The sequence below is a fragment of the Festucalex cinctus genome, chromosome 14, assembly GCF_051991245.1.
Source record: "Festucalex cinctus isolate MCC-2025b chromosome 14, RoL_Fcin_1.0, whole genome shotgun sequence".
In the NCBI taxonomy this organism is placed as follows: domain Eukaryota; kingdom Metazoa; phylum Chordata; class Actinopteri; order Syngnathiformes; family Syngnathidae; genus Festucalex; species Festucalex cinctus.
The window spans coordinates 10,237,150-10,256,001 of NC_135424.1; the positions used below are offsets into that span (position 1 = coordinate 10,237,150).

Here is an 18,852-nt window from a genome sequence, read left to right on the forward strand (position 1 = left end):
TTTCTGTAAATGTAACTGAAATAACTATTTACAAAGAGGTGGTGGTGGTACACAGGGCAGGCAAGGAGTTAAGGGGCGAGAAGGGCAATGCTAACGAGACACAAATCTGACTGTACACAAGAGACAAGGTAAAACAAAAAACACAAACCACAGCACTTAGTCCAAAAGAAAATCTTAGTGACTGTTGTGAGCGGGGGAGAAAAAAAGAAGAAATGATTTTAAAAATATTCACTCCATGCAAATAAGTATGAAGTAAAGCCTTGCTGATTATAAAATCTGCAATGAGAAGCTATTTTTGATGGTTCACTCAGTAGTAGATACACACACGCGGGAGATTACCTGAAGCACCTTGCCCTGGGGACTCTCATCAAATAGCAGATGCTGCTGGTACAGAGGCTCCAGGGTCTTTCGTGCAATCTTAGTTTTCTTTTTGGCTTTACAAGTTCCATTATCCAGCAGGTACACCTTGACATAGGGAGCTGTTGATGCAGCAATTGAGTTCAGGGATTAAGAAAAGGAGGCATAGAGAGGTGATGAAATTGAAAAAGAAATTATGGAGAGGTCGTCAAAGCAGAGGGTAATGTATGGATTAAGAACTAAATGTTGGTGACCTGGGAGGGATTTGGAGCCTGGTTTGGGGGTAAGGCCTCGTGCCCTGATCACCTCCACCTCCAACTGTCCTTTCTTATCCATCAAACCAATTTGAACATCACCTGCATATGTGGGAAAGACATACATCAATGTAAGTACAGTCATTCATCAAAAAGTGTAAGATCCTTAGCTTATGATAGCCCATGTTAGCCACATTTATTTTTTCAAAAATTGTCTCAGAAATGTTTCTAAATGTAGATGGAAAATACAACAAAGTAAAATAAATGGTGTAATGCTCACCCATTGCAGGTGTTGCCAGTGTTTGCCGGCCAACCAGCTGACCAGGTCCTAAACCATCTAGGAAGTCACTGAACTGGCTGTCAGCACCCAATCTCATTCCTGAGAAGATAAGACTGATACATACAAATACAGGCAGAGAGACAGACAGACACACAGTTAGTAGTAGAGTTAGTACTAGTTAGTAGACTGCACTGTTTTTGTTTAATGTTGTAAGTTTCCCAAAGACGTATTTATACGTTTTTTTTGTTTGTTTGTTTGTTTGTTTATGCTAGAGCGTACAGAAGGCTTTGATGCAGCCTCTCAACTGCAAAGAACGGTTGCAGAAATGGTAGTTATTACACAAACGGCCAGCAGGTGGCAGCAGAGCAAAGGAGATTAACCAGGGCCATCTAGAAAAAAAGCTAAATTACTTAATAATAATTATATTTAATAATTTTAAATAGATTTGTGAAAACTGATGAAACTTAGCTCTCTTCTAATGCTAATTGCTGCAAAACGGAAACAGAAATATACTTTTTTTTCCTGATGAAAGAAGAGACTTTAATCTTTCTTTTGGTACGTTCCATGCTTTTATAGCAATTGAACACAATATTCTGTGGGGCTTGCAAAATCAGTCAAAATCCAGTAAAACAGCCAGGAGCGAACGGGATTGCTCCTGTGAAAATGGCTGGGAGTGAATGAGTTGTTAAGGAGATTGTGACACTTTTCTACTATTCCGAGAGCTCTGTTGTGCAAGGAAGGCAAAGCTGTGACTTAGATGATAATCAGATGTATGACCAATTTGCGCATAAATCCAAGTAGTTCAAATGATTTTTCTTGCAACTCTAACTTACTTTCCCTCAGAGCTGTAGCTGTTCATGCTGCCATCAGTGGATTCTCTACTGGCCTGACGGTTCATGGCCGACCCTCCTCGTGGATACTCCACAGCCATGCCCGTCTCCACGCTCCTTTGGATACTGCTGCTGCCCGCCTTAGCCACCTTCTTACTTGCTGACGTCTCTGCACCAAACCAGAAAAATGCCTTTAGTTTTCATTATGTTTTGCATGTGACTTTAAAAATGTTATCTCAGCTTTCATGTTGTGCATTCATACATTGTCATGTAGAGTAGTAATGTATTTATAGATAAGATTTTGCTTTTCAAGGTAAGACTGACAAGCTTGATAACAACAGGATACAGATAACACAGGCCAAAATATCCTCCATGGTGACCTCAACAATAATAGCGTATCTACCAATTTGCACACCTTGGGACTTGGCAACATAAGCCACAAGGGCACTAGTATAAGTGGTAAAGCATAAATAGTTCACTTATGTTTAAAAGATGATACTTCAAGATAAAAGGAAATCATGCAATCAACAAACTGAGCATCCAAAAATGATTGGTTCAGCCCTTTGTAAAAGCCATCTATTCAGATTTGATCCAGATATTCAGGTAGTTGTTTGAACAATAAACAAAATAAATTGACAAAAACAATGCAGCTAACTGTTTTTTTTTGGCTTCTTTAAGAACTGAACCACACTTAAAACCTTTTGCTGCATTTAAGACATCCAGGAAGTTGGAAATATCTCACTGTCATCAAAACATACCAGTGAAACGCAAACAAAAATTTAATATTTTTAAAATTATGTAGTAATTAATGAATTGCTAATCTTTTTCATTCACAATCAAAGAAATGTAACCAAATGGCAATTCTGTAATATTTTATTAGTGCATTTCTCATCACAAGTTGGAGATTTCCGACTTCCCGGCTTCTTGGACTGCCGCAGCAATGTTGATGAAGAGGATGGAGTAAGGAAGCGTGCTGAAGACAGAGGTCAGGAAGGGCTGGGAGGAGTGACAAAACTAAGCTCTGGTAAACTTCATCTCTCTCTGACAAATTTCTCTTTCTGGATGACATTAAAGTCCAATATATTCAGAAAGAAAAACATCTCATTCTAAGCACCGGGAGCACAGTGGTACATGCTGCTGCTTTCGTGCACGTCGTGCGGGTTTGGTTCTCCCCAGTCACTGTTGGTCCGAAAAAATGGGTGGATTGTGCAATATGGGAATCTGGCATAAACAAACAAAAAATGTGCCAAACAAATCATGCCAGTAATTCTCTGCGACAACTCCTGATGTGACAAGCTGGAAGTTGCATCACAATATGTGGTCAGAATTTTCTTTATAAATGCAGCAGTCCTATGTGTTCAAATAAATGTTATTTTTCTCCATTCTAATAGCTGAGCTAGCTGGTTCATAATTTTGTTCTACTGCGCAGCTCAATGGTAAATACTGTAAAGTAAAGTATTATCATGTGTATCTTAAATCTAATTTGAAGAATAATTCTATTTTTCTTATTGTTGTAACTTTCTTTCCATTCTACGCTGTCTTTCTAATTTGTTTACCTTTCTGTCTGTCCGCCGCCTTACCAGCCGCCTCTGAAATAACACATAACAAAACTAATGAACAACAACTAAAACCAAAGTACTGGAAAGACAGATAAATGTATTAGCATGTATGATAGTATAATACGGTCAAGACAACAGATACAGCACAAACATACAAGAGAATAAAGCACCTGTCACTGACCATGCAAGATGGCCATTACTGGGTGCTCTAATGATGCATTCTTGACATCGCACTTTCATGCATCATCAGTGGGTTCTTTTCAGGAAATTATAAACGTTTAATAATGTGTGGACGAAAAAAAAAAAAAAAAAACACTGTACACCAATTATATGTGGGAAATAGCGCTTAACCGTCGGCTGGGATATATTTAAACTTTTCCAAAACTCTGAACCACATCCTAGAAAATGGATGGATGGTTGCAGGAAGGATAGAATAAGTCTCCACTGATTCAATGTGTTGTTGTTTTGTCAGTTTCATTATCAACCTTCGTCATGTCTACTTGAATAATCTGTAATGGAACGCTTACATGGATAGCAGTTAGGGATGCTCCGATCGATCGGCCACAGATTATAATCGGCCGATATTCGTGAAAAAGTACGTGATCGGAATATTTGATCAAAGCCACGATCAAAAATCCGATCACCCACAGCTCATGCTGCCTGAGAGGCCAACTTGAGGGCACAGTGTGGCGTCAATTTACTCATCCAACCCCCCTGCCCCTCCCTCTCGCGTCACACTCTCGCTTGATGTTTCGCTAAGAGCAATGCAGAAGTGAGACAAATCTCTTGAGAAAAAAAGTGAAAAAATAAGCACAAAACCTCTCAGAGCTGGACACTGACAAAAGTGTTGCTTTGGGTAAGGGTAAAGGAGCTGTCTTGATTTTCATATAAAGTTTGTGATGTGTGTATCTTGATGAACACAGGTGGACAAATAAAGTGGTGGCGAATTGCACTAGATATGTTTTGCATTTTTTTATTGACCTATTTAACTACATGAGTGAGTCAAAATATTATAAACAGCTCTCCGTATGATGAAATATCTTCAATTTATAAAATGTACAAATATACTCTATTATTCTAATATTATATTCTAATAGTAATCACTTTAAGAATCATTTATATGGATTCTTTAAAATGTTTACTATATTGCTCTTTTCTAGTACCATATTTTCCGCACGATAAGGCGCACCTCATTATAAGGTGCACCTTCAATGTATGACATATTTTAAAACTTTTTCCATATATAAGGCGCTACAGTAGAGGCTGGGGTTACGTTATGCATCCATTAGATGGTGCTGCGCTAAAGGCAATGTCAACAAAACAGTCAGATAGGTCAGTCAAACTTTATTAATAGATTACAAACCAGATTTCTGACAACTCCATTCACTCCCAAAATGAATAAATAGCTGTTTTATTATTTTCTCTGAGGTAAAGTATTAGTATTAGCTAGCGATACAAGATGGCGGGATCTTCTGCGCATGCGCGTCACCGATCGTGCAGGGTCACCGATAGCGTCTTGACAGCAAGACCTGTTGCGGCTCAATATTGATCCATATATAAGGCACACTGGATTATAAGGCGCATGGTCAGCTTTTGAAAAAATTGAAGGCTTTAAGGTGCGCCTTATAGTGCGGAGAATATGGTATGTAAAATGCCACAGTGATTGGTGCGCCATGATTTTTTTTTTCCCAATCAAAACTTTACTGAGGGAGCGCTTGCATGATTTTTTTTTGGGTGTTCTCTGACCTGTCTGGCTGAGCTGCGAGGTACTCCGACTACGCCTTGATGGCAGGATGGCAACCACACGTTGGCTGAGGCTCGAGCGGCGCTTTTTGATCCCACTTCCCAAGCTCCCGAGGGCGGTGTCCGATTGGCTGCCATCTGCATGCTCCATGCCGTAGATTTCGCCACTCACACTGGTGCTCTTCGTCATGTGGCGGCCCGTCGCACGCATGGCTCGACTGATCATCGATTTTCACAAAATCAATCACATCACGTCATTGAAATACAAAATGAGCGCACGTAAAAATGATGTTTAATGTACGTACCTGAAGCGTCCTCTGGGTCTCTCTGACTGGATGGATATGTAGCTGGTGCTACTAATCCGAGAGGCACTGCTGGTTCGAGAGATGGCTGATACGTCGCTGACATCACTGTCTGAGGACTTATGGGAAGCATTCTCACTGCTCGTCCTGTGGTCCTTGAAGAGCTGCAAAAAAAAAGTATCATGGAAGGATGACAGTGTAGTTGTTTAAAAATCCGAATAGAGAGCCAAATGTATGGATAGCTGTGGATTGTTCATTTTTTTTTTTTATTTTTTTTTTATTACCCATTTTAATTTTAGCCTTTGCACATTTTCACATAGCCTATACATCATTTCTAACTGAATTATTCATTCTTTATTCAACTATTTTATTTATGTAACATTATTGTTTTTTTGTTTCAGGTACTTCTGTTCATTAACATCAATATTTAAGTGCATTTCTTTTTGCCTTTTATTTAATACTGTCTTTTTTGTACACTTGCTGTTGCATTTTATTCAAAACAAAAATACTTAATGAAATTGTGTTTACAATAAATGATTGTTTTATTTATTATGTTGGTACTTACTAGATGACATTCAGTGTCTCATACCGTATCAGTGTATATCAGTCCCAGGCTGAAATTGCTCACATTTCAGATTAAAATTATTTTTGGGGCTCTGCGTGGCCAGTAGCGGGATTTCCTGAAATTGCTGCAAGTTTGCCAACCAGTTATCGACTGTGAAAAAAATATTTAAACATTTTAAAAATTATATTAAATTAAAAACTTTAAACTGAAAATTCACGTGTTGATCTTGAATTTCGCAAAATGTATTCAAAATTAAAAGAACTGTGAAACTTTTCTTTTTTTTCGGGTCAAATTTAATTTTGATTCACTATGGTCGTTCTTTTGAGTAATTTATTTTCACTTTCCGCTTCCACATTTATTTTGAAATTTAAGGTCTTGTTTTTTTTCAGTTGCATGATTTGTCTTTTCAGATTCCAACCCTTTTAAATGTACCTGGAAATTATGGTTCAGTGAGACTTAATAGGATTTCCTCCTAACTTACGCTGGAACTGTGAAAGTGAAAGAGAAGTTGAAACCCACCTCCCGTTTGTTCTTGAGTGCTCGGTCCAGGTCCTGCTGGCTGGAGTTACTGGCGGCTGACATCCGGTTCGAATGAACTCTCATTTGGAGTTGACGGACGCGCTCCTCTGCTACCAGGGCTGGACAAAAAAACACAAATTAAAACAAAGATTTTGTAGAAAGGATTTCTGCTATAACATCTGGCATTCTGAAAGATATGTGGTTTTGGATTTATTTATTTTTATTTGCCATCTCTGGTGTTGTTTTCCATAAACAGAACTGATCAGATGTACTTCAAAATTGTATGACAATCAAAATGATTGTTCTGTGCTCGTCTAAACTCAACAATGTACCACATGGTAGAAGAAGACAAACATCAACCTGTTCATGTTTACCTTGTTCTACACTGTTGCTCTTGGGGGGAAGCTGGGGGAGCTGCCTCACTTTGCGAGATGATGATGATGTCACTGAAGAGGAAAGAGGTGTACCACCTTGGTGGTGGCCCCTATTATTAAGTAACAAAGAAAAAGGGAACAGAGGGAGAGATCATTTGAGAAGAGATAGAAAAAAAAACTGAAAAAAAAACAGTATGACAAATATATATATTTTCCTTACAACAAGACACAATAATAACGACAACAATCAGGGGAAAGGTGGCAAAAACATATCAGCCATTAGAGAAGCAAGGTGTAGGTTGGTCAGCAAATGAAGCAAAAAAAGTTTTTTGGAATTTGGTGCACTCACACACGCACACACACGCACACACATAAAGAAACATATGCACATAAGGTGGAAGTGGGTGAAAGTGGAAATATTCAATCCTATTTGCAAGTAATTAGCAAAACCTTGCAAATGCTGTACTGAAAACAAAACTCAAAGAGTTTCTAATATTCAATAGAAAATTACCGTTATTCACTACTGTTTTCATAGATCAACTGGGTGACAGGCTGGTGTGTTAGGGTGTGATTTGTGTGTTTGTTTGACGTTGTTGTCTTGTTGTCGTTGTCCTGATATGTACTATAATGTCATGAGCACCTACCCAACAAGCTTTATGTCTCTTTCATATGTGATTGTTGTTGTTTGCTCTCTTGATGATGCATATCTAACTGTACTATTTTGACGTCAATGAACTGAAACAGAAATATGTCCACTCCACACTATAGAAAGGTACTAAGCACATAATCACAGAACAGTAGATTATTCTAACGAGGTTAGGGTTGACATATCAGATGAAAACAAACAGAGAGCCTGTTTCTACTTAAAAACACAATGCAAAAATAAAATTATACTGCAGTGTAATCATTCATAACTGACTTTGATTTGGCATGTCAGGTTGATATAAAAACACTAAGAATAGGGGTCAACAACTCTGATCCTCAAGGGCCCCTTTCCTGCCGGTTTTGGATGTTTCCCTCCACCAACACACCTGATTCACATGCTCAAACATGCAGGATAGGGGCCCCTGGGGCCCGGAGTTGTTGACCCCTGGCTTGCGTTCAGTGATGTTCATTAATATCTACAGTGAATATATTTTGGTTAATGTAGAATGAAACCAATCATCGCTAATGAAAAATAATATATAAGGCGTTTTTCCACCGCTGGAACTTTTGGAGAACTTTTCAGTTTCCTTTGGTAAAATTCAGTTTGGGCAATTAAATTCCTCAGGGAGCATCCAAGTACTATCTCAGCAGCAGGGTCTTGCTGAGCCAGGAAGGAACTTTGAGGGGGCGGGCTGAAATGACCACGGCTGATTGGTCAAATTTGGGGGCGTTGGTTTTACATCGACTCAATTAAACTCATTTGAATTAATTACAGAGAACTCGAAGACGCTGTGGAAACACAATTCTAAATTCCCTGCTGGATTTTTACAACCAAGAACTCCCTTTACCCAGAACTCAAAGTTCCTGGGCTTGTTGGTGGAAAAACAGCTATATATATATATATATATATATATATATTTTTTTTTTTAAGTAATCTCATTTTAAACTACTTTAAAAATTAACTATAGGTATGCCCCTGTGTGTAATCTCAGCTAACTGATTACCCTAATGGGGATAAGTGGAATAGAACACAAATGAATGGATGATGAGTGAGGTGTGGACAGAAGAGTTTTAGTGTCCGTTATTGAACAGGAAGTCAGATGATAGTGCTTTTAGAAAGTTTTAAAGCCTCTGATTGGCCTCATTCTCCATTGCTGCTGTCTGACATTCAGGTCTATAAAGAGTCTGAGGCTGCCTGATGATGGCGGTTGAGGCAAGGAGATACACAAGAACCTGAAAAATAAAAAGAAAGATGGATGCATGGAACAAGAGAGGATAAAAGAGAGCAAGATGGAGGACAAAAGTAAGGATAAATACCTTTAGGGAGCTGTCATTGATCTCACATGTTCATGACATGGAAATAAGACAATTTGTGATGTTATGAGCGTCATGAGATTGACATACCTGTGTATATACAATATAAAGAAACTTAGTCACAATTGTGTGTCTGCATGTGTGTTTGAATAAAATAATGCATTTCACTGAGGGAAGTTGAGGCGCAACAGAGCAAAACGGATTTCACACATACAAACACCCAAACTTGATGCCGTTGAGAGTTCTAAGCCATTGCTGAGGACTAGGTCTTAGGGGGAAAAAAATAGTTGAGCACATAGAAGCTGCAAATGCAATTCCCAGAACTCCAACACCACAACGCCCCGCCTTTTCACGCCAATGCAAGAAGCGAACACAACTGCGCAAGATTTCACACCAAAAGCAGTCCAAGCTCCCGCAAGTTAAAAATGAGCACAAACTGAAGCTTAAGAAGGGGAGGAAACAACAAGACAAAACAATGTCAACACTATCAACAACCAGGAACACAAACCATTGCAATCACTCTTCATAAAGAGACTGGAAAGATGCACAAAATCAAAACCTTTACACAATGTGAGTGACAAACTGTGTAGAATTTGTCTGTATATTGAGTTGTTGTTCTGACAAGTTCTACTTTGTATGCCACAGTCACTGTGTCAAAGTCATAACCACAGAGTACCAGAGATTTAGGAGACGAGAGCTAGTCAGCAAAAGGATGCTTTGTGATTTTATCCTGTATTTCTTCAAACAAAGGTCAATTTTTAATGTAGCTACTCTTGTTATAGGAAGTGTCAATTCAAAAGTAAAAGAACACAACATCACGCTGGTCAGGATTTCCTGGCGTGAAGATTTAAATGTGCACGCGTAAGTCAAGCTATTCAATCGAAAAATGGCAATTCAGATAGATCTGTGCTTCATATCACACAAGATAAAATCACTTTTTACTCATAAGTCTTTTTTGTAAAAGTTAGGTTAGGATAACCATACTAGCTTATCAAAAACATAAAAACATTCATCAGTGTTACACACACACAGAAGGTACAGCTTAACCTCTGTTTGCACCTAATATAAAACAAGATGTGAACACATAATTTGTAGTTTAAGAGAAGAGCTGAAAAAGTGAGTGGGGTGATAATTAACACTGGGGAACAATTAGGAAAAAAAAAACTGTTGTTTTATGCTGATTAAAAATAAAATTGGTATGCTGATTCCAAAATTGAAGTCCGTTTTTGTCTAGCACATCAACTTTTTTTTCTCCACAGCTTCAGTTAAGTCGAATTCTGCTGATTAGTTGGAGTGAGACTGTAGTAAGAAGTGCTGATTATGACTGGACTCGAGTCGAGCTACCATTAAGTCAGTAGTATTGATATCTACAAAAAGAAATCTAGCATAGTAGGAATTAGTGCTGATTTTTCATTTAAATGTATAACCACGAAATACTGTTGTAAAATCTATTTCTTTTTTGCTCTTCATTATGCAACATTTTTTTTTTTTTTCCAAAGCTTAACTATTCCATCTTCGTGTTTTATTTAAATGCACATTTATTTCAAATTGTGGAAGTAAACGGGCACCCTATAGCTCAAAAACTTAACATGAAAGAGCTCAGTTTTGGATTCCACACCAATAGATTTCTTAAAAACTGCTGTCAGACCTAACTCAATAAAATTGTGTTCCCCAGTGTAATTGATGAAAATCATTGCTGTGTGTATATGAAAGCGTTCCTCAAGTTCCAAAATAAAATGTTTTAAGTTGGTACTCAGTGGTGTGACAAGTCAAGCTCAAATGTGTCGAGAAAGAGGGTCCACGGGTCCACAAAAGGATACCTGTCATCTTCAGGGGAAGCATGCTGGATAAAAATCCTGGGGCTCGGAGGACGTCTCCGGGGCAACGAATGGGACAATGATTTTCTATGTGTGCACAGGGAAAAAAAATAACCACTGAAAAAAAGGGATTTCAGTATCCACTAATATTTTCAGGTCCAACAGACAGTTTGTCACATACCATGATTTTACCACACAATCTGTATTAAAAAAAATAAATAAATAAAAAAAATCAATGATGCAACTCAAATCAAAGCTCAGAATGGAAAAAAATGCTTATCTCTCAAGGTAAATGTTTGATATATTCACATTAGGTAAGTACAAAACCTCAGTGAGACTGGTGCAGCTCCTAAAACTAGGTACGGATGTTTATATGCTTTATATGCATAGGTCACATGTATACAGTACACTCACAGGCCCCATTCAACACCTCATAACACAGATATGAATTGATATGAATCACTACGCGTATTATTATAGCTGATGTTTGCAGTGGTGTAAAACTGTACGGTATCGTCCAAAGCAACAACAGCAACAACAAAAAACACGTTTATTTTATAATTTACTTTATCTATTGTACATCAAAATAATATTAAATAAAGCTGCATGCTTTTATTTTCTACCACTTGATGGCAGCAGAGACAATCCTATTCCCAGTATTCTCCTTGCTTCAGGGTCAATTGTACAGTTACATATAGTCTTAACAAAACCTCTTCAATATTTTATTCCTGAATCAGATTTTATATAAAGATCATTTCATTTTTTAGGAATATTAGTGTTTAGTAACAACTTTAAAACAATAAACACATTTCTTCATCTTTCACTGCACTCGGAACTACTACTATGGGTATGACATAAACAAGTAGTAACACATTTTAAGTTTACCAGACACAAAGAACAGCGATTATTTAGGAGAGTAATACAAGATAGTGACACAACTCAGTCTCACCAAGCAGACAAATTTGACGGACTAGAATGATGGAGTGTATAATCTGACAAATTACTGAGGGGCATTCACTGGATTAAGACCACGTAAACAGGAGAGAGAATTAGGAATGTGTGACTGGTGAAGTGAATCACAGCAGAAAATGTTGAGGTGTGCAACAAGAAATGCAATTGTCTTTTAATCAGTCAAAAGTATAACTCTTAATGGATAAATTAAATCTGACTGTCCAAATCATTTTAATGAAGAAAGTGTCAATTTGAGCACACACTAAGACAAAGGCAAATTGGTCTACAGTGAGTGCATGGGTGTTCTGAGGGTGAAGCAAAAATATTTTTGAAAAGTGGGGGAAAGTGCAAATAGAGCAACACCAAAGGCTTATACGGAGTACAGCATGACGACAGGAGGGTGGTGGATACAAAGCATGGTACCTTTCCAACTCAGGTGAGGGGACATGATTATCTGGAGTCAGACAGTTGGTGCTAGCACTCCTAACCCTGTCCAGAGAAGGCTGAAGATCACTAGAGGCATCACAGCACAACATGCCATCCAATGGTGGAAGAGGAGGATGGAGAGGAGAGACAGGGCAAGAGGTCAACCACAAAGAGAAAAACAATGGCCAAAAAAAACCAAAAAAAAAAACACAAAAAGAAAGTTTGGCTGGATTCACAAATAAATGATAAGTCTGAAAACTAAGCCATGCCTGGCTGCAGGGCACAATGTTGCTGGATATGTCCTTAGGGTGGAATTGCCTGAATTAGCAAACTCACAGTGCGATGAAGGAACGTTTTACCAGGGCAAGAATTCCAGGATAGAGTTTAGCTTCGCTTTTGACATGCAGGCACGCTACTTTGCTAATAATGATCAGAGAAGATTTCCAAAAACAGCATGCATTGCAAAATAGTTTGAACAGATTGAATCTCATCAGAGACCAAAAACCAAGTGAGAATCTCTCATTCCAAATAAGTTACTCACATTTTTCATCAACCATAATATAATCAGTATTTGTACCACAAAGGTACTAATGATTTGAGAAAATCATGAGTGTAACCCCACAAAAGTTGGCCATATGCTTCAAACAAAGAAATTAAATCAATTTTGCACAATTTAATGTCATCACTGCAAACATGGCCAGACCTGCTGGCATCTAGTAAAAGACAGGGGACCTTATTTTTATATAAAAAAGTGCCAGAGGACATTTAGTAATCAGCAAAAAAATCGGGCATGATCTTCATTTTCGTGCTGGTGGAAGTCTAGTTTAGCGTATTTGTGAATTTGGTAGACATGCTGCGCCTGCTTGAGAAATCTCACAATTTAGTGAGAAAAAGTAGACAGACAAGATTTTAGACTCTGTAAAACCAAGTCTATCTAGTGGCACAGGTGGTGTAATGCAATTCCGGTGGATGTATTTCATTCATAAATTTGACAACAGTTTGGGACAATCCCTCTTAATCATTGCAGAAATAAATGTATTTACCAAATGTTATCATTATAATGTTAAAAATATGTTTATTGTACCCCTTTAACCAAGCTGGCACAACTATCTGTGAGTGTCATTTAAATGCAGTAAATATCACTTTCAATTTTTCAAACCCCAAATATTGCCAATATTTGGGTTTAGAAATACCATGTAAGCAGACACAAAAACCCAAATATGCTCTTTTTCGGATTTTTAAAAACCCCTGAGTGACCCCTTTTCTAACATTAATTTTTTGTCATATAAATATGTATCGAAGTACCGCTACTGAACGAGGCATTGGCTTGTGTTATGCACATGCTCTATTCGCAAGGAATCATGGTGTTTTGATAACAGAAAGTACTTGTATGCTGTCTTACGCGCATGTACGCTACCCACCGAAAATACACAAGCAGGGTAAACAAACATGGCGAAAAACATTGACATAGTGATACGAAAAAAAATAATAATAATTCGACTTCCCTGATTTTAATGGGAATGAGGGGAGCTGCTTCGATTGGCCAGGAGTCGGCTGCATTCCAACCCACAACGGCACACAATGGAGCAAAACAACCTATTCTATCAGAGCTATTCAATCAAAATACCTCCAAAAAACTCCACCCATGCGCAGTTCGACTGCACTTTGCACTATATTTTCGCTGGGCACGAAAATAGGGCCCTGAACCTTCAAGCTTCAAGCAAGTCCTAAGTTATTGTGGCAAACATCAAGCAAGATGAGTCAATTCATTACTTCCGTAAGTACTTCGTACTTCCGTACTTCCGTAAGTTATGAATCAAGTCATACAATCTTTCTCAGTCATAGCATTTATTGATTAGTCATATTACACTCACTATCTGTATTATGTGCATTAGCTAGCATTGCGCAATGGTCCCAAACCAGTCACTACATCTATTACTTTATTGTCTCCTTAAATAGACGCCTAACTGACATGAAACTTAGTTGATGTTTGACATGCTATCAATGAGCTACAATGTGTACTTCTTAACATAGCTTACCTTTCTTTGTAGATTTGATAGTGAAGTCAAAGTTAAGTCGAGTCATATGCTTCGAAGGCAAGTCGCAAGTCCTAAAAATGGGTCAAGACAGACGACTCAAGTCCTACAACTCTGCTATAAATGCATTTGAATACTTGATGTTTGTTTGTTTGTTTGTTTGTTTGTTTGAAGCATATTAAACCCTTATACTTACCCCCTCATGCGATTAATATGAATAAAAGTGGTTTTCTGTGCCTACATGACCTCCTGATTTAAGCATGCATTCGAGCAACAGAAGCAGCAAATGGACACGATTTCAGGAGAAGGGATGTTTAGCCAACAGATTTTATGCAGTTGAGTATGTCATGGTATAATGACACAGATGATGACGGATGATTTCTACTGTTAGAAATGTTTTGCACTATGGCAGGTTTTATGGCTTAGTTCTGCCAGTTATTGTACTACTACTATATATCCATTAATCGTGATTATGTTTATTTAAGTCTAGTCTTTTCAAAGGCAGACATAAGTTAGCATTTTTCATTGAAAGCAGATATAGTACCAGAAAAGACAACTGTTTGATGTTCTTATGTAATCTAGCAGTTGTTACCACAAAGGATTTCAAGAATATTACTATTACTGAGACAAGGTGTTCCCAGAAAGTGCAACTGACCTCTTTGACTGTGAGCATAGGCATGACTGCACTGTGAATAAGCATGTTTATATCACTACAATCTTCACTAAAAGTATAGGCAATGACTCAGATTTTGTGTACTACTGCAGGTTTAATGTTTTTGAATCAGTGCTTTAATATTATTGTAATGAGGATTTTTAAAAATTTTTTTCATTCCAAAAAATTTTGGTATGATTGACCAAACTGCTATGTTCTGAAGAACGGTTAACATTTTATATATTGACTTTGGTCATTTTTAATGTAATATTTATCCAGTATAAAAGAGACACATCGAAAAAAAAGACCTTTGAAAATTTATGAATATGAAAACTAGTAAAACACAAACTCAGAGCCAATCTCGACTGGATGTGATGATTACAGTGTCCTGTAGTGTCCTCTTGTGGATTACAGGCAGCATTACAAGCAAATTACATTTATGTTTGATCAAGCATATTGTTTAGATTTTTTTTTTCTCTCAAAACCTTCACTCATTTTTGCACAACTGAGCAGTTAACTTTACTGCTTTTCCAACTTTCCTGACAGCTGTTTTAGCTATTACCAATGTATGTATATTACATACATGTAATATTATATCTGTAATTCCCTACTGTATTCTTATTATCCATCCATCCATCCATACATCCATTTTCTTGACCGCTTATTCCTCACAAGGGTCGCGGGGGGTGCTGGCGCCTATCTCAGCTGGCTCTGGGCAGTAGGCGGGGGACACCCTGGACTGGTTGCCAGCCAATCGCAGGGCACACAGAGACGAACAACCATCCACACTCACAAGCACACCTAGGGACAATTCAGAGCGCCCAATCAACCTACCATGCATGTCTTTGGAATGTGGGAGGAGACCGGAGTACCCGGAGAAGACCCACGCGGGCACGGGGAGAACATGCAAACTCCACCCAGGAAGGCCAGAGCCTGGACTTGAACCGGAGTCCTCAGAACTGGGAGGCGGACGTGTATTATTATTATTATTATTATTATTATTATTATTATTATTATTATTATTATTATTATTATTATTATTATTATTATTATTATTATTATTAGGCTTAACATTGCATTGAAAGTTACTATTGTCTTTTTAAGTTTGCTAAATTCTACCTCTTCCCACAAAAGGATAGTGTGCTGAGTTAAATTCAGTTTTCCAACATAACTAAAAGGCACGTTTGCAGAAATACTATGGAAGAGCCAGAAATTCACACCCAGAAGCACATAGCATGGAATATGACATGATTGACCAAGTTACCTTAAGTGGATGCACTCAGCACTTTTGCCTCGCATTGATTGGTGGATCATGATGACCTCACTGTGGTAACCATGGGGATGGATGACACATGAGGAAATCAACAACAATTCCCCAAAACAGGAGAGCAAAGGGAGAAGAGAGTGAATTGGAACAAGAGGACGATATGCACAAACACAAATGCACAGACGTGAACACGCACTCGCACCCCAAATCACAAGTTACACTGTACAGTTTTACCAACAACTAATCAGGAAGCGACAGCACCGAACCCTGTTCAGTGTCCAAACCAACCATGAAAAGGAGATATTTGCTTATCAAAAGTGCAAATAAAATGAAATAATAACCAAGCATTTGACTTGACTCACAGAATGACGTTTCACCATCAATGACATTCACACGCTCCATACATTCAAATGTTTTGCCACTTCCCAGCATCCCTACAATTAAGCATCGCTCTAAAATACAACTAACTCAATAAAGTGAACAGACGAGGATAGGACAGATGCAAATTCAAAGAAACTACCTGTCATCCAGGTATTCCTGATCCTTGTGGTGAGCAGATTCGTAGTAGCGGGTCGGAGAACGAGAACGCCTGGAGTGTGAAAGCTCATCGTCTAGACTCCTGCAAAAAATAGACAATAAATACATAATTAAAGACGGAAATGACTTATTTCACTGTAGTGGTCAAGCAATATGGCAGACAATTCTTGGCTGGGCTCATTTGGCTCAGACTTGTAAAAGCAGAGCTGGCAGCACAATGAGTTCTGCAGTAGTTGGCCATTTCATTAGAAGATGGGCCTCAGTTTGCTGGTTCCCAACATTGCTCCTCTCTGACACGCTATCGTGTACCAGAGAATGTCCCTTTCCTATATATTGAATTAAAATGTAGCACCTGATGGAAATGTGGTTGAATATCACCATTCATCAGGATATCTTGTTGAACAAAAACACGTTTTAAAAGTACACAGAGAATTTATTGGAAATGATCTTGGAGAAAAATGTTGCAAAACGTTTGGTAAACACATTATTGGTTATCATTTGGGGAATATCAATTTGAAAGAGTTATCTCTTAAATAATCAATGTGTTGCATTGCTTCCTTTAAAGCAGGTGACTTCTCACCTCTGGGCAGGGATATTGGCTGGTCGAGACCGCATACATCCCTGCTCCTCGCGGTGGGGGGATACTGAGCGGGAACGTATATGATGTGACGGCGTTCTCTGGCGCTCGGGCACCTCCAAGGTGGACGAGGGTTCCCGTTGTCGCTCCCTGCCACGACCCTCTGCTGTTGGGGTGCAGTGATGGTGCATGTAAACGCATATGGATACACATAAACCATCATTCACAAGCAAAGTAAATCTTTCTACTACAACGTACACAATGTGGACAGCAATATTGTGACCTCTGACCATTATAGCACTAGGAACTGGAAATGCTGTAGACTGTTCCTTGTGACATCAACATAATTTAAATACAAAATCCCTGGCTATTTATCACTCTACACTTATTATCTGGGTCATTTCATTCTCAGGGCTTTGACATGATCGCAACTAGACTCCTCTGAATTAGAAGATGTTCCGCCTCTTAACCGCGAAGGCTTATCAGTTGGTGCAACAAGACTTGTTTAGGGCAGACCAGCCTGAGTTGGCGTGGTGCTCCAAATTGGAGGCACACCCCATCACCGGAAATGGTATCATTCGTTTGGGATGCCAACAACCATCATTAAGATGCCTTGCAGAGAGACCTCGGTCGGTCAATGTCGGACGAGAGGAGAACTGTCTACTAAGATACAGCGCAGTCAAATGCTATTTACACTCAAAGTATTAAAACGGTATATAAAAATAATTCTTTTAATTGTTCTGTAGACTAAATGAATTGGTTAAGACATCAAAAGATGAAGATGAGGCAAGATATCAATATTTTGGAGGACAAAATAAGCCACAGGAGTACGTATTATTTTATTACAACAGAAGTTGAACAGCTAGACCAAAGAAAACGACAGCTGTTGATGAACCAAAAAATGTTAAAGCCGTAAAGAATGACCTTAAAACAACGTAGTCACATTGGAAACAACTTGCAAAGGGAAGAAGTGAAGATCAGGAATAATAGTACTGAACTGAACTGAACTGAATGATGCTACGCAAGAAGATGCAAACTTTCAATTAACAATTAACCAGATTGTAATTTGCCAAAAATTACAGTGATAAGCCAAAAAAAAAAAAAATGCTGGTAAAAAGTTATTAAAAAAAAAAAATGATGAGACGATGAGAAAGTTTACCATTTACCAAAGTGATGGAAGGGCAAAAGCTTTGTGAATAAAAAAAAAAAAAAGAGTATGCTCATGATGCCAAATATGCAAGCTCATCTGTGTCATACTGGCTTGGCTTGGGCTTGCCTGGCTGCTTCTGGGAAAGGTTCTCTAATCTACTTGATGACGTACGCGCGGATGCTTTACGACCCTAATTTGTTTCGAGGTTACGTACGAATGGCAGACTATGAACTGAACTGAGCAGTGGCGTAATATAGATCAGGGTCATGGCACCAACTGAAAAGTTTGGAGGGAACTTTCACCGGTCCTTTTATCTTTAATGCTCACAATATACTAACAGTAATGACCAGAATACTGTATAATTATTCTCTGACTGTATTTAATGGATGCCAGAAAAATCAAGTACTGTACACAGCTTTGGAGCATTTTTTTCTGCTAGATGCGGAAGTAGGTCTAATCTGTCCAAAATGTTTCCTAATCGTATACTATCTTGGCCAGACGGGAGGAACGTCCCTGCCTGGCCCATGTGACAATGTGTGACCCAACTGTCTTAACTGGTTTTAACTGGTAAGTGTGCAAGGGTGCAGATAGATCGGAAGATGCAGAGTCAGGAAAAAGGTCACAGCGACACAACAGCCTACATCAAGTCACCTACTTATGTCCCCAAAAGGCTTAATCTAACAAATGCTTTTTCAAG

The 18,852-nt window shown here is 38.4% G+C and overlaps 1 protein-coding gene across 6 annotated transcripts in view; it reads right to left on the minus strand.

Moving 5' to 3' along the window:
• LOC144001797 (regulating synaptic membrane exocytosis protein 1-like) overlaps positions 1 to 18,852 on the minus strand; it is a 68,832-nt gene that overhangs the window by 2,536 nt on the left and 47,444 nt on the right. For 4 of the 6 annotated variants that reach the window (XM_077496368.1, XM_077496362.1, XM_077496364.1 and 1 more), the window contains 14 exons: positions 17,009 to 17,171; positions 16,412 to 16,510; positions 15,889 to 15,948; positions 11,934 to 12,023; positions 10,563 to 10,646; positions 6,784 to 6,893; positions 6,410 to 6,528; positions 5,329 to 5,489; positions 5,027 to 5,241; positions 3,278 to 3,310; positions 1,725 to 1,890; positions 892 to 1,004; positions 612 to 713; positions 340 to 479 (listed from right to left, as the gene is read on the minus strand). In XM_077496368.1, coding sequence (XP_077352494.1) covers positions 340 to 479; positions 612 to 713; positions 892 to 1,004; positions 1,725 to 1,890; positions 3,278 to 3,310; positions 5,027 to 5,241; positions 5,329 to 5,489; positions 6,410 to 6,528; positions 6,784 to 6,893; positions 10,563 to 10,646; positions 11,934 to 12,023; positions 15,889 to 15,948; positions 16,412 to 16,510; positions 17,009 to 17,171 — 1,655 coding nt within the window. The remainder of the gene's footprint in view (positions 1 to 339; positions 480 to 611; positions 714 to 891; positions 1,005 to 1,724; positions 1,891 to 3,277; positions 3,311 to 5,026; positions 5,242 to 5,328; positions 5,490 to 6,409; positions 6,529 to 6,783; positions 6,894 to 10,562; positions 10,647 to 11,933; positions 12,024 to 15,888; positions 15,949 to 16,411; positions 16,511 to 17,008; positions 17,172 to 18,852) is intronic. The other 2 variants (XM_077496365.1, XM_077496367.1) reach the window with 1 other exon arrangement.